We start from the raw sequence: 25,677 nt of genomic DNA on the forward strand, positions 1-25,677 counted from the left end.
TGCCAGATAAGAATCAATGGACTTCAAGAAGGAGAGTTTAGATCTCTTAGTCGCTATCAAAGATCCTGCAGGAGAAGGGCAGTGTGGACAACTGTGGGATCTGGCAGGGTGAGAGCTGTGAATCACAAACACAAAGCGTTCGGTGTGTCCCTGCACAACAGATACAGTGCCCTTGCTGACCTTAATAGGGACATTAAGGAGACAGGTAAAGGTACTTGTGATGATAACTCAAATAAGCAGGGGATTTTGGTCCGAGATGAAGAACTTGTTTTCGACAGGGAGAAGTGCAAATCAGGTATTACACACATCAGTCATGCAAGAACAGAAAGGCACCCAAAAAGAGAAGCCACCTTCTGGTTGGTGATTCAATTATAAGGGATGTAAATTTAGGAAAGGACACAGAGGTTTTCAAAGAGGTCAGGTGTCTTCCAGGTGCTACTGCCAGTAGGGACAATAAGGGTATTTGTAAAATAATCAAGAATGCTAGCAAGGACTGTGATGTGGGGGCTATTGTACATCTTGGCACTAACGATCTGTCTCAAAAAGATGTACTCTCTGTGCAGAATGATTTCCAGAGCCTGGGGCAGGAACTTAGCAGAATAGGCTGTAGGCTATGATGATAGCATCTCCAAATTGATATGTTCAACCCCACCCGGTCATTTCCTACACATGTCCTCTATTGTCCTTACCCTTTCCCCTCTTATACTTTCGGTAGCTATTAGCTCTCTTTGGTTAAGCTCTTCCCCCCCCACTTCTCCTTTGCAAGTGCTTCCTTGCCATCTGCTTCTTCCCAATAATCATGCCTCAGTTCTTCATCAATCTTTAGAACTGAAATAATTCCAGCCAGGAGCCGTGTAGAATATTGGAGGGAGGGGGGTGTCATCAGAGCAGAGTTAGAACAGCAGGGGGTGGTGAGGGACAAATGTTGCATCATCAATCAACCTGCCAATCTCCTAGGCCAGGGTAGACAGCTTGTAGTCTTAAGGCTTCATGGTCTACTTCAGTGTTGTTCAACCTCAGCAACTTTAAGTTGGCTGAGGAATTCTGGGAACTGAAGTCCACACAGCTTAAAGCTGCGGAGGTTGAGCAACACTGGTCTGCTTTAATTAGATTAACTTCAAAATCTCCCTTCAAGAGATTAAGCTGAGATTTTCGATAAGAGGTATCTATTATGTTCTTATGATTCTCCGAGGTTGACTGTTTTCATGCAGACATGTTGTATAAATATAGCCAGCATCGCCAATATACTGAGGAGATGGCTAGTTTCTAAATGTGATAAATAAACATTGTTTAAGCCCGAAGTACACATATTCTCTTCCACGAGAGAGATCTATCCCTAGGGGTGCAGTAGCCCAGTAGCTTAAAGATGCTGGATTTGCCAACCAGAAAAGTTTGGCTCTTTGTACCCCAGCAGTTCAAGCCCCAACACCATGAGATGGAATGAGTCCTGTCACTCACCTCAGCTTCTGCCAACCTAGCACTTCGAAAGCATGCAAGATGCAAACAGATAAATAAGTACTACAAGTACCACTCCTGTGAGAAACTAATGGCGTTTTGTGCAGCAGAAATAAACCAACCAGCCTGGTCTTGCCCAAATGCAAGGCGAAATCAGTGGAGAAAAAGAGCCGGATGAGGCCAACTCGGTATGTGGAGCTAATTTGCTCCCTGCGGTGCACCCTGGATAATGAACTAAACAAACTAGCAATCTTAGGCAGCCAAACTACTCTGTAATAACATGGTAGACTCCCCGGCTCTCAATGTACGTTAAATAAAGAAATACCCTTAAGTTTACTTCTTGGGAGAGAGAGGGACAGGCAAAGTTATCAGAAAAGAATGGAAATGCGAGGAATATAAGAAATTGTGTCTGAATGTCTAACTCTACTCAGTCTGAGCTCTGACTCCACCTGCCTCTTACTTTAGTTCCCCCCATCATGTATTCAAATAACCTTGAATGAAAGTAGAAAAAAGATTGTCCAGAACTTCCTATACCAATGATGGTGAACCTTTTAGAGAGCGAGTGCCCAAACTGCAACCCAAAACCCACTTATTTGTCACCGGGTGCCAGGTGGGTGTGGCCCACTGGGTGGGCATGACTGTAGTGGTCATGGCAGACTGGGTGGGTGTGGCCAAGGTGGGTGTGATCACCTTGATGTTGCTTGTGGGGAGGGACACATGCGGGGACAGGGTTGGGGGGGATCCAGGAGGTCTCTAGCAGGTGGGGCAGTGGGCAGGAGACTCGTCCTGCAGGGCGAGACGAGGCAAGGCGGGGGGGTGCCATTATCTCAGGGCAAGGTGAGGCAGGGGCCGGGGCAACTGCTGCCTGACACCATCGGCTCCCGCACACAGAGGCCAACGAGTGCATGGGTGCTGGGATGCATCAGGCCATGTGGGATCTCGGCGAGTAAGTGGGCGGCTGGTTGAAGAGGGACTGTTGCCATCTCCGGGGCATAGCACATGTGCCCACAGAGAGAGCTTTGAGTGCCGCCTCTGGCACGCGTGCCATAGGTTTGCCACCACTGTCCTATACCAATCAGTAAACAAGTAGTATGTTTACATCCAACACCCTTTCCATTAAAAGCCGCGATAAATCCTAAAACAGCATGAAAAAAGAAAAGAAAGTACACATGTGCACCTATCATTTGCCACGATCAGTTGGCCATGCTCGCTCCAACAGATCTGGCTTTTTATTTGCATTATGCTTTAAATCCCTTTCTTCCCAGAAAAATCCCATCATTCTGCGCCATTATACTTACCGGGCTCGATTTCCCCTTTGTACAATTGTGTAAACCACGCATTTTTTACCTTTTCTTGATAGATTTCCAGATAGGACATAGAGACAGAGTATTTGCATTTATCTTCTGAAGCATCCCTTGTCATCTGCAGGACGTCTCGAACAGCTCGAGGGATCACCCCTGGGTGATCTGGATTTCCCAGCATGGTGTATGTCTTGCCTGAGATTCGGCAGGAAACAAGATGAGAATGGTATAGCATCGTCATATCGTTTTAGCCCAGTTCTTTCCCCCAGATGACCCCAACCCCTCTGGGTTCATTTGGTTTCTTTGTAGCACTGCCTTATAGTCACCTGCTCCAGTTGGTCCATAAGCCAGTATGCTGGCATTCTGCCCCTTCAACAGATGGTGCAAGACAGGCTTGACTGACCCCATGTAGATATCATGTTGGGTGGCTGCCTCGCCATAAAACGCATCAAACCTGGTGAAGAGTATATGGATGTGAAAGGAATGCAGGACAGAAGCTTACTGGCTTCTTTGAAATTTTTCTTTAGTCTTGAGAAATGGAACAGCAAATCCAGATACAAAAAGTTTGTTTTAATACAAAAGTATATGACCTGTTTACAATTCCCACACTCCTTTGCAATTAGATATACTTGCTGAAGCTTAGTGAAAGGCACCAAATTACCCGTCTTCATATATCCACCAATATCAAAATATCTCACGATCATGTATCTGTTCTTATGTGGCTCTTGGACTCCTTTCTCCTGAAGCTTTGAACCACAACAGACTGTTGGCGTTTTACTATTTATATTCTGGCTTTATTTTCTTTTTTTAAAAAAAAACAACAACTCAAGGCAATGAGCATACTTCATGAGTGTGGACGTCTTCCTTCTATTTTCCCCACAATAATCCTGGGTGACAGGTTGAGCTGAGAATGACCCAAAGTCATCCAATCAGATTTAATTTCTAAGGCAGAACTAAAACTCAACATCTCTTTGTATTTTAACCAGTAGCTCAAACTGACTCTTGTCCATACAATGAATTCCAGCAGTTCATTCCCATAATACGTGTATGTAAAGAGACTAATTACTGTATAAAAAGTAGCATTATCCAGAAGAAAAAGCATCTGTCATTGCTCATTGCAGCATAGTTCAACCCTGTGGAAAATTAGGCACACTAAGAATCATTCAAATCTATTGAATATCCTACCCAACTTACTTGTATTTCATAGTCTCCATCTCATTTCTCCAGTTGAGAATTTCCAAGGAATGAGAGTCCACACCTCGTACACATGGAGCTTCTTGACCTTGTCCAGTCCCCACACCTGGGCGCAGTCGTACACAAACCTGTACTTGCTCAGAGACATTATCAGAGCGGCGGAAGTCAGCCCGACTTAATCGCTGATGAGTTGTCATGAATACCTGTGGGGAAAAAAATACAGGATTGAACAAATGTATTAGCGCAGGGGCCCCCAACCTTTCTGGGTTGGTGGCCAAGGCGGGTGGGTGGGAGGCACCAACAGGGCCGTGCACACATGACACAAATGGGCCACAAATGACCACCCGATGCTACTGCCCACACAATACCACAATGCTAGCGCAAATGGGGATGTTGTGCTTGCAGCAACGCTAGCGCCGGCATGACGCCCTGATGCTAGCACAAATAGGGGGTGAGGTCAGGGCAACACTAGCGCCCGCCCGATGCTCACAGCATTACTAGCGCCTGTATGACGCTAGCATGAGGGGGTGCAAGCATACACACGCGCATGCACTGGTCAGCCACTCATGCGATCCAGTAGCCAACAGCTCATGGCCCAGTAATGGGCCACACACCACAGGTTGGTGACTCCTGTATTAGCCAATGCATATACTACAATATCCAATGGAGAACCAACAAAAGGCAATGGCATCATTTTCTTTAAAGTGTTACATTCTCCTAGGTTTGGCTTACGGTCACTCACTCATACACTCACAGCCCTGGAGAACTGTCACACTCAAATCACCTTCAACTCAATACTGAGGCACAACTGGTTCTTTAAAATACACAGAGACCCAAAGCATTTAAAATAACAGCAAACCTTACTGATTATAATGCATGTCCATTTCCTCTTTCATACATGCACACATACTCATCCACATTTATGTCCTCAGCTAGGCTGGCAGGCACTAGCCAGAGGGATGGAAGCCACCAAATCTGGGTCCAAAGATGATTCAAAGAGTGGGCGGACTTCAGGACCCCTTTTATCCCCTAAAGTCCTTGCTTTGTTATGGGTAGCTGTTGATAGAACTTGGGGAGGGGTTTCCCATGTGCTCAGGCTGAACTTCTTTTGTCTGATTCGGGATACATTTTTTCCTTTGTTTCCATAACAACTTGGTTCCTTCTTAAGTACTTCCTGAGGGAGCTTTTCCTGACTTTTGTTCACGCTGCTTACTTACCATCATCATTACGTGTGGCAGCTTCAGCCTACCTTACAAAAGCCTAAACAGCTTTTAAAGTTTAAAATCTAAACTTCACTTCTGAAAACAACTGAAGATATTCTTTTTTATCCTGACATTTATTGGATAATTATATCAAAATCAGACTGTCTTTTCACTCTCCTATTCTTTCTTTAGGAAAAAAAAAACCCACCAGTATTTAACTTATGTTTTATTATGATCATTTTGTTAGAAACATGATTAAAATGTCTTGCCAGTCTTCCAGGACCCTCAGGACACAAACAAAATTGGATTGGTAAGAAAAGAGTTTATTCTGCAGAAAATAGAAAAAGCAGTTTGCAAAGTGCGGTGAATCTCTGAGAGAAACTTCAGCAGGAATTTCTAAAACAGAGACCACACATATTCAAATTCACAGCATTATATACACTTCTATCGCGACGCCCCCTCCCCTTCAGTCCATTTGAAAAGACTTCAGAGGGCACAATCTTGTGCGAGATGCTTAACTAGAATACATCACCCCTCCCCGATTACATCCGTTTCAAAACTTCCCCTGGCCACCCTTTTGTCTTGTTAAGTCCATCGTATGAAAAGGGGAGAGCGGATAGAGAAGCAATAAACAAAGCAAATGGAGGAAGCTCCCTCCCCACAACCGTTTTATTTTTAAACTTCTATCTTGTTCACAATTTTAAGGCACCTCTCCCCCACAACTATCTTTGAAGAATCACAGAAATAAAATGCTATTGTTCATTGGCATTAACCTATTCAGAATTTAACATCAATACTGTAAGTAATGTTTTATTATAGTTTGATCTAAAAAAACATGTCTTTTTGAAATAATTGGAATTGTTCTTGAACTTACAACCATACATTTTCATAAAAGCAGACCATAGTATGGGAAGGGATATCAAGGGTAATCAAGGGAAGGGAAACATGCATTTAGTAAAAATTGATGGGCGACCAATCTTGCATCAAGCTGCTTTTTGAACTTAAGGAACTGCCTTCATATTGGATACAAAAACCTCTCTGATGTCGGCTCGGAATCCTATTTTGCAAGGAGGCTTTTAATGGGACTTGGATTTCTTTCTAAGTAATTAAAATGGGATTTACTTCCAAATATCAGTTTCAAAAAAAAAAGTCTCATCCACACATTACATTCACCCTTACCAAGTCCAAACCGCTTCAGCCCGTGCAAAGTCGGATCCCAATCTCCGTTTGTATTTGGCGCCCGCCCCGTAATAGGAAGCAGACCAATGGGAGAAAAGAAAGGAAACAAATGTTTGCCTCTGCGCGTGCGCATCACTCTCTCAAGTGTGACGAGCCCTAGAGCAGTGTGAAAGGGGAGTTAAACACAGAACGGAAATTTGCGCACGCGCCTTGGAACAAAAGGGCGTTTGGAGAAGATACGCGTGCGCAGTAAAACATGATGAATTCGGAACGGAAGTGTTACGTAGGGCGTGGGAGGGATGTCACGTAAAATCGATCTTAACACGGTAACGCCTTCTATTTGACATTGAACCAATTTTTCACAGATACTTATTTTTTTTGTATCTTGATTAGAAACATTAGAGAACGAGTCTCTCTTGTATTGGTGCATTATTTTTAACTATACAAACGGTTCAAGAGCTGGAATAGCGTCTTTTGCATTTTTGTTTATAGTATATATATTTTTAAACGTCCAGGCTTTTTTTGGTCACTCGTAATACGTTTTTACCTCTCATTTTGTAAATAACATTTGAAATTTAAAAAATGGTTGTAGGGAGGCTGGGCATAATCCAATTATATATTAAAAAGAGGATAGCGTATGCGCAATGCGCCGCCAAAGCGAGTCGCGCTCATGACTTCTGACGCTCAGAGGGGGCGGGGCTGGATTAATCGCCCCAAACTGCGATCGATTGTGCTGGGCTCGACTCTTGCAGTCTCGCTAGAGGGGAAGTGGTATGGCGAGGGAAAGAGCGCTCGCGAGCTCCGATGCGTGGTTGGCCAGTGGAGTGGCCGAATCATTTGCTCGGGGTTTAGCGCCGCCCCTTGGAACGGGATATAGTGCCTCTGAGCATATATAGAATGCTATTTCTGAAAAAATGTGTGCCTTTAGGTTGGTGAAGCTCGCCGCTCTCATATTGGCGTAAGTCTAAATCCGAGGCATCTGATTTTTGCAAAGCAGTTAAATACTTTGGTTCCGTGAGTATCTCACTTACAATCCCGCACTTGAACGCAGGATTGCAGCTCTAAGACTGCGCTTAACTCCTGTACCGAAATCCTTAACTTCGCTTGACTCATTCTCACGGTTAACATTTGGAGATTTGGGGTAGGACTTCAGAAAATCATGGCTCCAGACAGAGTCTTCTTTCCCCAGCCCCCGAAAGATATAATATGGTCTAGTTTATGACATTGATGTGAAAACCTGATTAGTTTTGGCTACTGATTATTTGTTCACTTCTATTAAATTATAACTATCAGAAAATACAGGTAGTTCTCAATTTATGACCACAATTGAGCCCAAAATTTCTGTTGCCCAGCTAATAGGATAGTACTAGTACATGAGGAGAACATAATTAATGCATATTTGTCCAGAATATCATTATCCCAAATCAAATAAGCTCTTTTTCATTCATATTTCCTGTACACTTTTCAAAATATTTTTAATTAGAATGTGACAGTTCAGGTAGTGCTTGACTTATGATCACAATTGAGCCCCAAAATTCTGTTTTGCCACAATTTACGACCTTTCTTGCCACAGTTGTTTAGTGAATCACTGCAGTTATTAAGTTAATGACATGGTTGTTAAATGAATCTAGCTTCCCGGTTGACTTTGCTTGTCAGAAAGTTGTAAAAGGGGATCATCTGATCCTGGGATATTGCAACTGTCATAAATATGAGTCAATTGCCAAGCATCTGAATTTTAATCAGTGACCATGGGGATGCTGCAATGGCCGTAAGGGTGAAAAACAATAATGTCACTTTTTTCAGTGCTTGTAACTTTGAACTGTCACTAAATAAACTGTTGTAAGTCGAGGACTACTTCTATTTGTACAGAATTTTCAATGGGCAACATTTTGTGTACGTTTTCTAGCTATTTTTTATTAGATTTTTATCCTGTCTTTATTATTTTATAAGTAACTCAAGGTGGCGATCATACCTCCCTCTTATTTTCCCTACAACAACAAGCCTGTGATGTAGATTGGGCCGTGTGTGTGAGACTGGCCCAAAGTCACTCAGCTGACTTTCTTGACTAAAGCAGGACTAGAACTCATGGTCTCCTGGTTTCTAGCCTTTAATCACTATACCAAACTGGCTGTATTGTTATAACAACTCTAGTGAATTGTTATATTAGTATTGACCATGATTACAAATAAGAGACCTGAAGTAAAGAAAACTTGGTTTGAGACCCAGAGAACTCATGATTTATCCATTAAATTCATATATCTATATTGCCTTCTTCAAACTTGGGCTAGGTAATTAATTTTGGAATAATCAGACTATGTATACTAATTTAAAGGCAATCTACCTAAACATAAAGTTATACTATATGCACCTGTTTAGATTTCTGTAGGATTGTGATGTTTGTCTCCTGCCACTCTTTAGCAACTGAATGTTCAAGATTTTAATTTCATCTGTAATACTTTTAAATACTTTTTGTAATAGTATGTATATTCTTCTAAATTATTATAGGCTTTCATCATGACTTCTATCTCTGGAAAAATCATTGGAATCAGAACCATCTTTGTATACTGCTTTTAATTCCTCTGGTGAAATGGCCTTTTAAAAAACCTTCTTGCTCATTCTTGCAATATCTTGGAGGCCTAATAAAAGATATTAAAACCTAACCAGAGTAAGTATATTTTGCATGAGAAGTTTCTTTTTTATATAGTTAATTCCAAAAGCTTATAGCAAAAGTTAGTGTTCCAGATTACCTTGGCCCTTCCTTAAATACATTTCTGACTTTTTAGATCAAAGTCATATTTAGCTTTTTGCTGCTTATTTCAAAAATTTTAAGTTCTTAATCTTGTAATTAATTTGTTTGTTCAAAGCTGAAAATAAACCCATCCAATGAAGACTTTTCAGATCTTGTTATTCCAAAGGTCTCTCTGATATCTTCCAAATAGTTAGCAGGGAATTTCTGAAAGTCATTAGAAAATGAGATTTGCAAACTTAGTGTCCTTTGAAAGACTTCATCATGGTTGTGAACAAGGTGGCTAATTCCTTTGTCTCCCATTACTCAAACCCATGGAAGATTGCTGTCCCATGGTCTCCTCATGAACAGCAATTGTCCGGAGCATATGTGGGTGATCTCTTGTCCTTTCCTTATCCAGAGAAGTTCCAAGGAACCCGTCTACTCACTGGTTCCTTGGGCTTTGCCATGGTCATTGGTGCTCCTTTCACAGAGCTGTCTTCAGTTCATCATACTTCTCCTAGAAGCCCTTCTCTTTTGCTGTTTTGATAGATGATCTGTTAGTGGCATAAATCTATTAGGGGTCAGTAGATGATAAAAATTCTGTTTATTGTGAACCGAAACTTTAGTGTCCAAAATACCATCTAATCAGAAGATGTTTTTTCAATGGTAGGTATGTTGACAATCATAGCAGTTCAAACTACAATCTTGTCAACACCGGTACTCTCCAAATAATTGTGAAAGGATAGGTTGAATTCCACTGGGTTGACAAAAGCTTCCTTAGGGTTTGCCTCTAGCTATGTTAATATGGTTTCAAATAATCAGTCTTGGAATTTGTTTTACATCTTTTCTTTGGGGAATTCAATATGTTTTTCTCTGGGCGACCTGATCTTTTCTAGCAACCTTGTGAACTAGATTGGTTGAATTACAGGGAGAGATCCCAGCTTGATTTGTGTCTCAGCAGGATAATTTGAACCCAGAGATGGCTCAGTGGTTAAGACACTGGGCTTGTCGGCTGGAAAGCTGGCAGTCCAGGTTGCAGAGCCACATACCATACGATGGGATGAGTTCCCATCCTCGCCCTGCCAACCTAGCAGTTTGAAAGCATGCAAATGCGAGTAGATAAATAGGTACCACTTGGGTGGGAAGGTAACAGTGCTCCATGTTGTCATGTTGGTCACATGACCACGGAAATGTTTTCTGACAATTCTGGCTCAGTGGCCTTGAAATGGAGATAAGCAGTGCGCCTTATAGTCAGCAACGAGTAGTGGAGTAAAATCCGCAGGGACTCTTTACCTTACTTTTCAATAACCCAACATTAGAATTTATGGTGTTCTAGTGGAATTGGATTCAGAAACAGAATTAGTTAAAGATTGTATGGTTAAATGGGCTCAAAATTTTGAAGAGCCGATCTTATTAGATGCATGGGAGATAATTTGGGTGAGGAATGTTAAATTTACACAAGCTCAAAATTTACGAGAAAATTTTTACAAAATGTTTTATAGGTGGCACCTTGATCCACAGAAGATGTCTCGTATGTATCCAAATTTGCAGCCTAAATGTTGGAGATGTGGTTGTTTGGATGCAACGTATTATCATATTTGGTGGTCATGTAAAAATATAAAGGCTTTTTGGATTAAGATTTGGTGGAATATTCAAGAAATTTTTAATAGAAGGATAAAATTTACACCACAATTGTTTTTGTTAGGTGTTATTGTTGATTGTGATGATAAAGAAATTATTTTAATGTTGAACTTAATTACAGCGGCAAGGCTGTTGATAGGGCAATACTGGAAGAAGGAATCTTTGCCTACTTTAGAGGAATGGTTTCTTAAAGTTTCTTATTTATCTGAAATGGCAAAAATTTCGGCTTATTTGAAAGATCAATCACAAGAAAAATATTTTTTGGTGTGGAAAAGATGGGTGAATTTTATACAGCACAAATATGAGATTAAAAAGTATTGTCTAGCTTTTGAATAATTTAATTATTATTTTGTTTTGTTTTTATATATTGGAGTTAAAGTATTTAAAATTTTGTTTTTTGAATGTATTTATAATTGTTTGATGTTTATTTAAGTTGTAAGTTTTTTTTTTAGTTTTTATTAACCCTGTATTCAGCTCTGGGAAGAAGGGGGGAGGATGATGGGTGGGAGGGGTGGGTGGGAGAGGGAGATTATTTTATTGTAAAACTTTAAAAAATTTCAATAAAAAATAAATAAATAAATAACCCAACATTATTTTGTGCCTTTCTTCATTCGGGGATAAAAACTAGAATAGCTACAGCATTTTATTTGCTAATATTTAACCAGTTATCTTAGAATCTTGACCCCTCAGAGTTCACCGTATCTGTGCTTATCCTGTGGCCTCATCTTCTCTTTATTACAGCCATGGAAGAGGCCAGCACTGTGGAGGAAGGGGAAGTGACCTCAGGGATGCAATCCTTGGCAGTGGAAGATGGGCCTGCTCCAGATTTAGCTTCTGCCACTGAGGAACAAGATGCTGCTGCCAGAGAAACTGAGGGGGAATTATCAGGGAAGGGTGATGAATCTGCTGAAGAAGACTGGTGTGTCCCCTGCAGCGATGAGGAGCTGGACTCTCCAGATAACTGGATGCCCGAACCCAAGGAGATCCGCCATTTATATGAGCTGATTGCTGAACACGGGACTCTGGAGATTCAGGCCGAAATCCTCCCTCGGCGCAACCCAACCCCAGAGCCTGACAGTGAAGATGAGGATAAATCTGAAGGACAATCTGAACACCAGGAAGAAGAGGAAGAGGAGAAGTGAGAAATGGGTTTTTGTATTTGGCTTACAGGGGGGGAGGAATCTAAGATTTGAGGTTATTTTAAGGGGAGGAACGATAGGCTTAGATATTGCTAGGTTGATTCTTTTTTTCTCTGTTTGTTCCAGGCCTCATGTGCCTACTGAGTTCGACTTTGATGATGAGCCTGCCTCTCCCAAAAGCTCCTTGCTTGATCGACGGAGAGCTCCTGGTACGTAAGGAAGGCAATTGAGTTTCCATAAGAAGACAGAAGACCATTGCCAGGCCAATGAATTATGGAATACAGCATTCTGTATTCTCATCACTTGCTTATGGGAAGCCAATGAGCTGGGTGTGGGTGCAGTAGGATATCACCTATTGCAAATAGCCATAGTACTTAGACTTATATACCGCTTTATAGGCCCTCTCTAAGCGATTTACAGAGTTAGCCTATTCCCCTCAACAATCTGGGTCCTCATATTATCGACCTCAGAAGGATGGAAGACTGCATCAACCTTGAGCCAGTCAGGATCGAACTGCTGGCAGTTGGCAGAGTTGGCCTGCTATGCTGCGTTCTAACCACTGTGCCATCATATTCAGACCATTATATCATATTCAAATATAAACAAATCATTTGTTTAACAAATGGGAGAGGAGCAGTTGTTGAGGACCAATTTCACTTGCTATACACAGATAGTCCTTACAATCGTTCTTTTAGCAACCATTTGAAGTTAAAATAGCACTGAAAAAAATGATTGATTGTGTTTGGCCATGATTACTTGCGGCTGTGGACAGTATAATCATTCTCCATGACTTGATGTCTGGCCCTTTTATAATGCAAAGTTGATAGTCATCCCTCCTCCGATGGTAAGTTGATTGAAGAACTACTTCATCTTGGCTGTCCTGAATCTCCCACCATTTATTAGATGATTCCAGTGTCTAGCTTATGCATAATTTAACCCATGTAATCATTTTTATTGAAGTTGAAAACTCCAAAGAATGCCAGTTTGGTGAGTGGTTAAAGCACTAGGATAGAAACTGGAAGACCAGGAATTTTAGTCCCAGCCTAGGTACCTAGCCAGCTGGATAGCCTTGGACCAGTCCTGCTCTCTTGGCCCTAGCAAGGAAGCAATGGCAAACCACTTCTAAAAAACCTTGCCAAGAAAATATCTATGGAGATTGTCAGTCATCCAGGTCATGGTTGTCCCAAAGGTGATTTTTCATGAGGCAACTGGACTTTCTTGTTTTTCTTTGAAGACGTTTTGCTTCTCATCCAAGAAGCTTTTTCAGCTCTGACTGAAGAATTCAGCCTCACCATCTAGTCAGAGCTAAAGAAGCCTCTTGGATGAGAAGCTAAATGTCTCTAAAGAAAAACAAGAAAGTCCCAAGTACCAAGGATCAATACTGACTCGGTACATTGTGTGTGTGTGTTTGTATGTATGTGTATAATGGTTATATTTTCAGAGTCTGTGATGTCCTTCATCCACCTTTCCCATTAGGGTTCATTAAAAATAGTGGATTTTTAGAAAGAAGATCCTAGACAGACAAATGGTTTAAATCAGAGTTCACTGAACAAATGGTTGTAAGTTAAGGACTGTCTATATAAAAATGTATTGAGATAATTTATTGATAGGTAGCTAAGATGTCAATTTCTTAACCCAACAAATAAATGCTGTTGCTAGGCAGTTTTCTCCCACCTGCTTCCTCATGATTTTTAATTATTTTGCAATTCTCTGCAAGAACAGCAGGAAGTGCATTATATTTTTACCTTGCTGGCCTATTAAGCTAGTATGATATATGAACTTCATCTTCCATTCATGATTTGTGATTAATTTCCAGGGACATTAGCTAAGAGTCAGAAAAGAGAAGCCCGCCTGGACAAGGTGCTATCGGACATGAAGCGCCATAAAGTGCTGGAGGAGCAAATTAGGAAGACTGGCTGTGACCTCTTTGACCTTGATTCAGATGATGTACCCACTCCAAAACGGCCCTCTGGTCTCTTCCTTCGTCAGCGCAAATACTAATGGTAATGAATAAGAGGAGCTGAGAGAGGAGGATGGAGTGGAACTGTGGATTCAGATACAAGGGGAAGGAACTCCTGCATAAACTCGATGCATCGGTTAGTACCCTGGAATTTGACCCTGATCCCGTCTGGGTTGCTGGAGGTACTTGCTTTCAAGTTTTGGGGTGTAATAAAACTCAGTGAGTTTGTTTTTAATTTAATTTCTGTGAACTATTCTTACACTAATGGAAAGAGTTGCTAGTCAGGAGAGGATTTCACTTGCCATATAAGATAGTCCTCACAACTGTTCATTTAGCAACCATTCAAAGTTACAACAGCAGTGAAAAAACAGATGGCTGCTCCTTGCAGTTACAACCGTCCCCAAGTTCATAGGATCAAAATTCAGCCACTTGGCAACCAGTATGTGTTCATGATACTTGCAGTGTCCCAGGGTCACATGATCCCTATTAGCGGCCTTCACAGCCATCTTCCAACAAACAAAATCAATGAGGGAAGCTGGATTCACTCAACAACCCCAGCAATTCACTTAACAACTGGCAACAATTTTCAATCAAGTGTAACTCACTTAACAACCGCATTGCTTAGACACAGAAATTCTGTCCCAGTTTAGGTTACTTGTACCCCATTTTGTCTGCTCACCCTCAATCTTTCTGTGATTTCGGAGTTGAGATGAAGCCCTGGGGTGCCTTGTCACAAATGTCCTGTGATGTGAAAGGGCAGTGCAGCTGCTGGGACAATCCCTTGCCGTTTCTGAACTTGCAGGAGGCAAAAAGAACAGTTCCTCCCTTCGTGTGAATGAAAGGCATAAGTACTTACCTAGAGTTGCCAAGGAATATGGCCTTGTTAATCAGAAATCTTAAATGGTAACCAAACTCGATCAACTTTAATTTATAAACAATTTGCAAACATCAGCATGTTTACGTTTACATGCGTAGATGGAAAATGTGACTGTCATCTCCTCCACAACATAATGGAGAGAACACAGTGAGTCTTTTGTTCTCCTCACGGGAACTTGTTGTGTAGGAAAAAGAAAAACCGCCTTTAGAATTCCTGCTGGACATAATTAGACTTGGACAAATAGGCATAAATCTGGCAAATAAACTTAGCAGATTCCACTTCAAAAGTGTGAGATGCTCTTTTTTGTGTGCAGTGTGCTTCTTTTAGCATATTATCCATATACCCTTTAAAAGTATTATTTGAGGGATAATAAGATCCCATTGCCAAAGTTAAAAAAAAAAACCCTTAAGAACAAGTATAAGAGGTGAACAACAGTGACTCATACTGTGTGAGGATTTAAAACAAAATGTGTACAGGAATCTGATAGGGGGAAAAAAACGACAAAGACTTTTAAAAGATTAATAATCTTAAATGGAGTTTTTGGTGTAAGAAGAAAAGACTGAACTGACGTCTTACGAGTTTGGGAATCAGAAGGAGAAGGCAAAGAATAAGATAAGAGTAGGAGGGCAAATTTCTGTTTTTCTTTCTTTTGATTCATTTTTCTCTTTCTTTTTTAACTTTTTATACTTTTATTGTACAGGTAGTCCTTGACTTAGAACAGTTCATTTAGTAACCGTTCAAAGTTACAATGGCACTGAAAAAAGTAGAATAGAATAGAATAGAATAGAAATAAGAGATAGAAGGGACCTTGGAGGTCTTCTAGTCCAGCCCCCTGTTCATGACTTATGACCGTTTTTACACACTTACAACTGTCGCAGCATCCCCATGGTCACTAGATCAAAATTTGGATGCTTGGCAACTGACTCATATTTATGACCGCTACAGCATCCCGGGGTCATGGGATCGGCTTTTGCGACCTGACAAGCAAAGTCCACGGGGAAGCCAGATTCACTTAACAACCGTCTTACTAACTTAACAGCTGCAGTGATTCACTTAATAACTGTGGCAAGAAAGGTCGTAAAATGGGGCAAAATTCACTTATATGTCTCATTAATAACAGAAATTTTGTGGTCGTAAGTCGAGGACTATCTATACTGTAACATTCTAATTAAAAATATTTTTAAAAGTGTACAGGAAACATGAATGAAAAAGAGCTTGCTTGATCTGGCATAGTGATATTCCTGACGAATATGCGTCACATGTTCTCATATACTAGTACTATCGTATCAGTGATTTTAGTGATCTCCACCTTAACTCCTGCAGCTTTTAATCTCCATCCCATGTGATTTTCCCTCCTGTGTTTGGTTGCACTTCCCGACATCAGAATTTATTGCACTTTTTAAATAAACCTGGCTGATGTTAAAGAGTAAAATTGTGCCTTTAATCTCGTAAAGCACATCTTATGAGTAAGTTCTGAATGTTTTCTCCTGCAAGAAAAAAATGTCTGAACAAAAAAAAACATGAGTCTCTAAGGATTTTATTGGAATACAGCTGGCTGGAATTTTTCGAAATTAAATCCCTTAACACAAATGTTGAGCTACAGATATTATGTAAGAATAACAATTTGTCATAGACAGGTGGAAACAGAGTATTATACTTTGGTTAATTCTTACCCTCCTTTTCTTCCCAAAATAATCTTGGAGAAATCTATACTATTAATTCAGAACGTGGATTTCATATACTTCATTAAATTTGAGGGTAACTAGTACTAGAGTGTAGTCAGCAACATTCCCACCTGCACAGGCTTAACAGAACAGTGCCGTAAGACGAAAAAAAAACCCACAAGGAACTATACAATGCAAGAAAGGAAACCAAAATGTCCCAGATCACAAAAATCTCTAGATGAGTCTTATGAAAGGGCACAGAATCACCTTGAAGAAAAATACATTTTCATGGCTTTGCAAATTTCTTTGTGGCTTTTGCATTACACATTGGACCTTATTCAGTCTGCAAAACAATGAATCTAGATCAAGACAACAGTGTAGGGAGTGGTTGATTTTTTATGAGGAGCAGCAAATATTTGTGAGATTGTGTCCATGCCCCCAATACTTGTTAGGTCAAGCATCTATCGACCAGGGGCAAAGATATAATCTAATGCCTGTCGCTCAGGTCCTGCTACGTTGGGGTGCCAGAGATCAACAATAAAAATCACCTGAGGTCCATCGCTGGGGGAACCTGTAACAAAGATGGTTGCAATTATCATCTCACAAATAGTCCCAATGTTATATATAGCCGTCAATTTAATTTCAAATCCTTTTCAACAATTGGAGGAGATCTGACCAAAATGATGTTTCTCACCCTGATAGCTTGTCAGGTGAAATGAAAGAAAAAAATTACATCAATAAGACATAATTTGATGCTGCAAACATGGGATATAAATGGGGTTGGCTAGTTTGTGGTTTAGTGTGATACTTGCCAATCATATTTTAGAACAGCAATGTTGGACATATCCAGAAAACCCGCGCCATAATTAATGGTTTAGATTGTAGTTAAACTGCTTTGTGTGCCCAGATAATTCAGCAAAACTCTGGCCTAAAATTTTAAACTTTTAGAAAACTTGATTAGGAGCCACCCAGGGTTGGTTATAAGACCGGGGATGGGGCTATATAAATGTTTTAAATAAAAAGGTAAAAATAGTTTACGTGATACTCCTTGTACTACCTACCCACCTACTCATCATACTTACACTGTGAATCAGAGTGTTGGCCAATTATGCATGTTTGGTGATGTCATAAAATCACCAAAATAATAGAATACCAGAAAATGGGTAGGAGGATTTTGGCGCTACCTATTTTATCTTTGGACTTCACCTTTCACTCGTTTCAGCTCTGCCCATCATTGTTCCTGAACAGATTATTTTTGCAAGAAAGACCTTTCCCTGGAAATAAATAAAATACCCCAATCCTCAGTTAGGTGGAGTCTTAAAATTGTGCAATATACATTCTCTTTGGGAAACTTCCCGAAAACCTACACAGAGAATGGTAGGAGAGAAAACTATCTAGAGCAGTGGTTCTCAACCTGTGGGTCGGGACCCCATTTCACGGGGGTCGCCAAACAAGGCTGTCCACCATTTTTTTCCCCTTTGGCCACACCCCTGGCACCCGGTGATGTATAAGTGGTTGGGGGTCACCACAACATGGGGAACTGTATTATGGGGTTGCGGCATTAGAAAGGTTGAGAACCACTGATCTAGAGGTAGTCTGATGGTCGTGAATTTAATAGGATAGCATTTAATTGGATCCATCATACTCTGATACCTTTTAAAGAGGCCATGTCTCACTGGAGAAGTGAGATAAGAGACAGACAATCCACCTCCGTGTAACATTCCTAAAACTGAAATGTGCAGATGAGCACTCTTTTTCAGAACAAATTTATACAACGGAGAACTTTCAAGGAAGTCCTAGTCCCCAACTGTTTTGGGGGAAGTCAGATTTTTGAAGTCAACTCACTTCAGCCCTCATGCCTGCTTTCTGTGTTCTCTTACCATTATGGGCTGTGGTGTGCAAGAAGGAATCGTCCACCAGAAGGCAGTATCCTTCAGACCAGCACTGTGGTTCACCACCCACCACCAACTCACAACCAGGTGGCACTTTTAGCCCTAGAAGACGAATGAAGAGGCTGTGAGAGGGAGGCTTAATGAAGGATGCTTTGTATCCCACCTCCCACCCCACTCCCTCATACAAGAGAGAGAAGAGAAACATGCTGATTTAAAGCACTAATGATGGAAAAAACCTACGCTGGGAGAAAGAGGGAGCTGTCATTTGCAAAACCAAGAATGGGTATCCCATTTCGATATAGAATTTTTAGCACCCCCATCCAGAATTGTGGCCACAACCTGGGGAAGAAAGTTAAAAAGCCGCCTGTCTTGCAAACGACAGTCATAGCAGGCCACTTTAGCTGACTGTGTTCAGCAGGTCAGCGGTTCAAATCTCACCGGCTCAAGGTTGACTCAGCCTTCCATCCTTCCGGGGTAGGTAAAATGAGGACCCAGATTGTTGAGGGCAATGTAAATATATATATATACATTGCTTACTGGTGTACACCGCTTAGAGTGCTCACACTTAAAGCAGTATATAAGTCTCATAAATAAATAAATAAATAAATAGCAGGAATATAGAAATTACAGAAGATAATTGTCTACAGAGATTCTCAATCATCCAGGCCATGGTTGTCCCAAAGGTGCTTTTTCCAAAAGGCAACTGGACTTTCTTGGCTTTTTTTCTTTTGAAAACCTTTAGCTTCTCCTCCAAGAAACGTCTTCAGTAACCGAAGAAGCTTCTTGGATGAGAAGCGAAAAGTTTTCAAAGAAAAGAAGCATTTGACTTTTGGAAAAAGCACTTTTGGGACCACAGAAGATAATTGGAGACCTGGAAAAAAAGATCTGCACAACATAAAAAAAAAACTTTTCTGAAAAACTCTGTTCAAATCCTCCTGCCTTCATTTGAGATCAAATGCCTGAGATTTTAATGTGAGATCATGAAAATTTTTAAACTTTTAGAAAATTTTTGATTAGGAGCCACCCAGAGTTGGTTATAAAACCGGGGATGGGGGCTAAAAATGTTTTAAATAAAAAGATAAAAATAGTTTACTTGATGCTCCATGTACTACCTACACCACCTACCCATCAGACTTGCACTGTGAATCAAAGTGTTGGCCAATGATGCCCCTTTCTCATAGCACCTCCCCTGAAGAGGCATCCTACAAAGAATGCCTCTTCTGAAATGCCACACCTGCAGATTTTCTAAAAAATAAGATTTGCTTATGGTTTCTGGAGCAAATTCATCTGAAGCAGTGCTGCAGTTCACAACAATTATTCCAATCTGCTTGTTTGGCTGCTAGTAATTATAAATGGCTTAGTTAATAAAATAGAATAATAATGATAAACCAAGCTTATAAACAGCTCCTGTTTAGGGAACAAACGAGTTCAGGAATTAGACAGCATGTATTACACTGAAAGGAGATGCTGGCAATACAGGTTTTCAGATACTGGGGCCCCTTCCCTACCAAGTAGGCTCTGTGACTTGCCCCATTCATTGCTCCTCCAGCGATCGCTCACCTAGGTGGCACCGTACCCTGGTGTTCGTTGGCCCATAGGTGCCAGGTAGCACAGTTCCAGGCTGCAAGACATTAAAGCAGGCGTTTCCAAAGCAATTGGCGTTGATAAAGGTGCGTAGCGCGCTCAGTGCCCGATATGTCCATGGGCAGCTGCGGCAATTCTGTGCTATGCACTCCCCCTGTCGGTAGAGGTAATAACTGTGCCAGCCAGGGTTGGCGTTGACCATCCATCCCCGTGGCATTGGCGTTCCGGGTTCAAAGTCCCTTGCAATGCCCTCAAATTCCCGTAGGATGGCTGGGAAACTGAGTTCAAGAATCTCCACATCGTGACGCTGGGACTCGCGGGGAAAATAGGGGGCCGAAGGCAAGTCGGGGAGGTAGAAAGCGCTGGGCTTCTGGATTGCCATCCGTTCACCTAGCTGATAATGGGCTTGGTCCCGGATACCTTTATGCAGCCGGTTCATACCTGACCACGAATAGCGCTTGGCGTAATCTCGCAGGCTGCGATACAGGCGCTGATTGATGGCATCACCCCTGAGGGTACGGCGAGGGCATCCTTCGTCGGTCGGCACACCTTGTGGATGAGACACAGGGACTACCTGCCCTGTCCCCACACGATAGCAGTACCAGATGAACAAGAGGGCTAGAGAACCTAGCACAGCTATGGCTGGCTCTGGTCGAGAGTGCCAAGTAGAGGGGTCAGGGAGGAGCGGGGACAAGAGACCACGGAGACCCCAATCAGCCATAATGCTGGGCATCTTCGGGCAAAGTTAGAGCATCTTATGCAAATCTGCTGGCCTGCCCAACCATTCCGAATTGCCCAGGCCAATTCATAGGGTGCCCTTTCAACTCTCGTTTTCTATTTCTTCCTGCTCATTTCATATTTTGCTTGGCTGCTGCATGGATCTGTTCTTTAAATAGATGCCTGGTTTCTGAGCCTTCTGTCAGTCATTTTCACCACTTCTCTCCCTTCCACCATCCCATTCTTCTCTCCCTCTATCGCTGTATCCTCTTCTTCTAAACTGGTTCTCATTCTGTCTTATCAATTCTGTCTATCTCCTCTCATCTGCCTCCATTGCTGTAATTTCCCATCTGTTCTAACTCCGTCCTCACTAGTCACCTTCTCTGCTGGTGTCTTCCATTTATTGCAAGACAAATTATACCTTCCCCAGACAGATGTGTTTCCCCTCCCCGCCTTCTCCCTACCTTTTTTTAAAATCTCTGCCTGTTCATTTGTCCATTTCCCAGTCATTCCATCTTCTAATATTCTTGCCTTCTCTGTCTCTCCCCCAAATGCCTTTATCACTCTCTTCCCTGTGTGATTCTCTTTCTATCTCCTCCTGGCTGAACTCCTCCGTTGTCAATTGTCTACAGTAATTTCTTTTCATGCACATAGACTACCAGAGGCATCCGGAAAAGATTAGAGCTTCCTCCTCCCTCCCCCCTCCTCTAATCTGCCATCCCTCCCTTTGACGTCTTCCTCTCCTTCCTCGTATCAGCACAAGCCGCCCGAGTCTTCGCTGCATAAACAGCCATCCCAACCACAGCCCAGAACCCCCTGTATCAACAGTCTTCAAATGGGCATATGGTCTTCCTGAGTGATTGATCTCATCAGTAAGCAATCATTTCTAGGGTTTGGGGGTGGGCGTAGAATTGAACGATGAATTGTATAGGGCTGCAAAAGGTAAGTTGCCAGCTAGGTCTGCTTTAGACTAGGGCCCCTCCTCCGTCTAACTGCAGCATAGGCTCAGCCACGTTGGAGACAACCCCTGCCTGCAGCGCAGCCATCTTTCCACTCCCCTTCCCCCCCTCCATGCATTTCAGGTAGCAGTTGATTGCTACATCAATTGCATTTCTGAAATAAGTCTTTAAGCTGCACACCAATGGTTCCTGCTAATCGGAACTTTCCTGTGAACCATCCTTAGCATCTTTCTTAGCAGCTGCTGGTACCTATGTCCTAGCAACTGCCTGGCAACCACAGTGCCTCCTTAGCAACCATCCTCCCATAGCAACTTTCATAGTAACCATTGTGAGAGGAGATTAAGTTGAAGCCACCAAAGAGGGGAGGTTCTTTTTTCTGCCGCCCCCCCTCCACCCCTGAAGAGCGATCACATCCTCACCCCTACAATCTCTACATCTGTCCCTCTCTAATTATTTCAAGAGTGCATTTTTCATCTTGATTGTGTGCCTGGCTTCTGATGCCCCAGACAAAAAGGCCCAGGATGGGAGGGGTGATGGTGGTCATGTTGGTGATGGTAGACTTTTTATAGGAGAGTTATAATTGGGAGACAAAACCATGGAGTTGTGAGGGATGAAGGAACCCAGATGGGAAGTGGGAAGATGGAAAAAGTCACAGACAATGTTGGTGCAGAGAGAGAAAGAAAAAACAGCAATTTTAAGATGGATTTTGTGGAAGGGAAAATAAAAGAATCCGGCACAATATGGGAACATTTTAATAATAAACACAACATTTCTGTGCAATGCTAAATATTGCCTTAAAATTGCTGGGGCCTGTGGTTTGCAAATATCTAAAATAAACTAGAAGAGTATGAAAGTTCACACACACACAAAAAAAGCCATCAAACCCAAACCCACACTGAGAAATGCATAAGCTCAAATGGAGTCAGAGATTTTGCCAAATGCCTGCCTTGAATTTCCCAAAAATAACAGCCTAAATATTTGATAGTTTCTTGCTGAACCTCTTTTGGAAAAAAATCTATAGGCAATCTAAGGAGCTTGTTGTGTTTTACTCTTCTCATCTGCTTCTTTACAAGGAACGACCAAAATATTATTGGTTATTTTTGTAACAAAATGCATAACTTATTTTCAGAATTCTTGTGGGAGGTGAGGTTACAAATCATGAAATAAGATTTGCAACTTCACTAATAAAGTTTGCATCTGTTTTCCTCCTCAGAGGGTTTATTTTCTGTAAGAGAATAGGCCTTGAACAATTTCCCTTTATTATCTAGAAAAGGAGATTTATTTATACATTACCTTGGCAAATCAGGAAGTTGTGTTTTTTATAGGAACGGATTGTTACATACATTATGTTCCTCATTTTTTTTTAAAAAAAAACGTAATTTATTTTCCATATTGCCTTTTCAACCTATACTTATGGGCACCTGCTAGGATGGGGGCGTAGATTTATATTCTCTCTAATATTCAGAATAATGTGTAGATCCCATCCCAATTGCATCTGCAAAAAGACATTGCGTTTCATTGTCAAGGACAGAAGGGGGGGGAGAGAGAGAGTCGCTTTGCCAAACCACTGAAGGTTTTACATTTTTTTTAAAAAAAGAACCTTTCACGATATCCTTCTATTCTTATTCAAGTTTTTCCTGGTTTGGTACCAGAATTTATTGCAAGAAAGGAACAGAGAAGAGAAACTACCTGGCAATGGCAATAGATCTATAGGTGACTTTCCAGACGGGTATGTAGGTGGCGGAGCAAGAAGGATCCAATGCCTTTTCTTACGCAAAGAAATTCATTTTGGGCTCCCCTGTTTCTCTATTCAATGAGAGAAAAAGAGGGGTTCTGGGTTAAAGAGGCCTGACATCATGCTTCCTCTCAAAAATAATTTCACCGAAAGGAAATAGTCCATTGCATTTCTCTTTCTATAAGCGAAAAGGAAAGAGGGGGTCCAGATAACACAGTTAATCAGTTATGCAGCAAGCAGGAGCAGACTGCAGAAAAGGCACATTTCCAAAACACAAATAGAAAAAGCCTAGGTTGCTTTGGAAAGGCAAAAGAGAAAAATCCTACAGAACTAGCCCTTGCAAAGAAGCTACTGCATTTTCATTTGCTAAGCAGACTCCTAGCTCCACGGCTCCCTTGCCTGGCAGGAGAAGGAAATAGCCAGACTAGGTATTCTGCAGGTCTGAAGAAATCCAAAATGCGCTGTTTGGAAAAAGCAGGACCCAACATGCCTCTTCTGCTGCTGCTGCTTTGCTCCCTGTCTCTTCTACAAGGTAAGCGGGAAGCTTTTTAGCACAAGAGCTGGGGAGGGGGCAGCCGGCAACCCAAACGGAAGGGGCTTATTTCAATTTAACCATCTTTTGTATTAAAGGGAAAAAAAGGGGGGGGTGAAAATCCATCTTCATCACCACCAGCCCTCCCCTTCCCCAGTGCAAATGGCAGGTGGGCATGTTGTAAAGATGGTGTTGTAGGCAAGGGAAGCCTGTTTGAAAATATCCCTTTACATGGAGCAAAATATATATATGAATTTTTATTTCATTGCTTGGGGATGCACACATTTTTAACCAGCTATGAGGAAATGATGGTTGCAAGAGGATAAAAGAAAGGAATCAGTATTCGATGGTCTGTGATATCTCCTAAGGTGGAAAATGTGGAGGAGGGAAAGAGGGGGTTTATTCTCTGGGTTGTAGTAAGAAGCAGAATGTAGAAATCTGATGAGGAGCATGATCAATAGCAAGGAGGATGTAATTTAAGGTGCTCTTTGGAAAATGGAGAGGAATTCTATTTAAATAGCTGTAAAATCTACTAGAGAGACATCTGGAATCATCTTCACTTTACCTTATCCAATATCTTTAAGGAATTATAAAGGTTGGCAGTGATTTTAAGGGAAGTGATTATTTATAAAGGGAGGGTTGTCAGCTTGTTGAAGAAGATTGCAAGTGAAGCAGAAATTTGAGGCTGACCCTTGATAGGAAGTTACAGATATGACTGAAGATTTGATAGGTTTGAAAGCTGACCTGAATTTTTGAGCACCAGGGTCCAAGAAATGGAGTGGGATGAGATGTGAATAAATTGAACTAGGCAAAGAACAATGTTCCCCCACTGAGGGGAAAAAAATCTCTGGGGTTTTGCATGTAATGCTGCCAAGAAAAACAAATGCAATATTTACGCACTGCTAAACCAAAAAAGCAGAGTCCAGGTCAAAATGAGGGTGCTCCAATAAAGGACCACTCAGAAGGATAGCAAGCATAATGGCAAGGACTAAAGAGCGGGGGGGGGCATTATGAAACCATACAAAAGGGCAAGCTGACAGGCAACACATTTCCTGAAGAGGAGGTTGGCACTCCTGCAGCTTTGCAAATTCGGTGAAAGATAAGTTAAAATGTGCTGGATAGGTTAGGGTAAACACTGATGCAACAGGGAGTCACCTGTCAAAGGCCATTCAGAAGGTTGGTGGTAGGGAAGAAGGTCTCAGGAGCCAGAGTTTTGTGGGGCACAAGGATGGAAGGTAGTGATGGTGGTGGTGGTGGTGGTGGTGGTGGTGGTGGAGGAGGAGGAGGAGGAGGAGGAGGAGGAGGAGGAAGCAGCTAGGCGTAGGAAATCAAGAAGTAGGGATGGGATGTCATTCTTGAGGCAGAAAGATGCATAGATTTTTCACTTAGCTGTGAGGACACACGTTTTTTTTCCCTAGATTTCAGTTAAGAGTGTATTCTTCTCCTCCCCCACTCCCACCCCCATCACCATCATCCTTGTTGACTTGGGATGGGAGAGGTTGTGATACAGCACCCAGACGGTGCTGAATGTGGGAAATGAAATCCCAGCAAGATATCATCTCACATCATCTCTCTATTAGAAGCTTTGCCCTCTCCAGAGGCATCACCACTGGATTTTGACCAGTTGAGCAAACAAAGGTGGGGAAACCCTTTTACCTCAGGACCAGCAAGTCAGGCCTTTCCACTCCTCAGAGCACCAGCCATTTGACTGAGGGAATAGCAAATGCACTGTGCACCCAAGCCTGTGAGGCAGCTGGCCTTCTTAATAGAGAGAGCTCAGAGCAATTAAGGGTTTGTCAGAAGCTGCCCAGATCCCACATGCTGGCAGTTGCCTGCAGCGGCTACAGCTGTCAGTTCTGAACTTGTCATATCCAGACAACCCAAGTGATGTGCATCATTTGAGGCCTTTTAGGTCCCT

At 41.9% G+C, this 25,677-nt stretch overlaps 4 protein-coding genes across 14 annotated transcripts in view; 2 read left to right on the forward strand and 2 right to left on the reverse strand.

The window, feature by feature from the left end:
* Positions 1-15,426, reverse strand: part of KIF22 (kinesin family member 22) — a 29,044-nt gene extending 13,618 nt beyond the window's left edge. The window contains exons 1-4 of one of the 2 annotated variants that reach the window (XM_039330384.1): positions 14,479-15,426; positions 3,951-4,153; positions 3,083-3,210; positions 2,803-2,951 (exon numbers count right to left, since the gene is read on the reverse strand). In XM_039330384.1, the coding sequence (XP_039186318.1) occupies positions 2,803-2,951; positions 3,083-3,210; positions 3,951-4,147 (474 nt within the window). In that variant the 5' untranslated portion in view covers positions 4,148-4,153; positions 14,479-15,426. Of the gene's footprint in view, positions 1-2,802; positions 2,952-3,082; positions 3,211-3,950; positions 4,154-6,331; positions 6,461-14,478 lie in introns of those variants that run through there. The other variant, XM_039330383.1, reaches the window with a different exon arrangement.
* On the forward strand, positions 6,560-14,039 carry PAGR1 (PAXIP1 associated glutamate rich protein 1). 4 transcript variants are annotated; one of them, XM_039330387.1, is made up of 5 exons: positions 6,560-6,657; positions 8,837-8,996; positions 11,442-11,838; positions 11,966-12,048; positions 13,656-14,039. In XM_039330387.1, the coding sequence occupies exons 3-5, from the start codon at positions 11,444-11,446 to the stop codon at positions 13,838-13,840; spliced, it is 663 nt and encodes a 220-aa protein (XP_039186321.1). In that variant the 5' UTR covers positions 6,560-6,657; positions 8,837-8,996; positions 11,442-11,443; the 3' UTR covers positions 13,841-14,039. The 4 variants fall into 4 exon arrangements, with proteins under 4 accessions (XP_039186321.1, XP_039186322.1, XP_039186320.1 ...); XM_039330386.1 differs by lacking the exon at positions 6,560-6,657 and adding an exon at positions 7,078-7,345; XM_039330385.1 differs by lacking the exon at positions 6,560-6,657 and adding an exon at positions 7,078-7,289.
* Positions 15,427-16,197: 771 nt separating the features above from the next.
* Positions 16,198-21,190, reverse strand: ASPHD1 (aspartate beta-hydroxylase domain containing 1). The gene is made up of 3 exons (XM_039330371.1): positions 19,793-21,190; positions 18,221-18,334; positions 16,198-16,911 (listed from the first exon to the last, which is right to left on the reverse strand). Exons 1-3 carry the CDS (start codon positions 20,547-20,549, stop codon positions 16,802-16,804), a joined length of 981 nt encoding a protein of 326 aa, XP_039186305.1. The 5' UTR covers positions 20,550-21,190; the 3' UTR covers positions 16,198-16,801.
* Positions 21,191-21,278: 88 nt separating this feature from the next.
* The window catches only part of SEZ6L2 (seizure related 6 homolog like 2), a 36,109-nt gene continuing 31,710 nt past the window's right edge, over positions 21,279-25,677 (forward strand). For 3 of the 7 annotated variants that reach the window (XM_039330368.1, XM_039330367.1, XM_039330370.1), the window contains exon 1: positions 21,315-23,759. In XM_039330368.1, the coding sequence (XP_039186302.1) occupies positions 23,684-23,759 (76 nt within the window). In that variant the 5' untranslated portion in view covers positions 21,315-23,683. Of the gene's footprint in view, positions 23,760-25,677 lie in introns of all 7 variants that reach the window. The other 4 variants (XM_039330365.1, XM_039330366.1, XM_039330364.1 and 1 more) reach the window with 4 other exon arrangements.

The sequence above is a fragment of the Crotalus tigris genome, unplaced genomic scaffold (genome assembly GCF_016545835.1).
Source record: "Crotalus tigris isolate CLP2741 ecotype Arizona unplaced genomic scaffold, ASM1654583v1 scf7180000024427.8105951120:4207309, whole genome shotgun sequence".
In the NCBI taxonomy this organism is placed as follows: domain Eukaryota; kingdom Metazoa; phylum Chordata; class Lepidosauria; order Squamata; family Viperidae; genus Crotalus; species Crotalus tigris.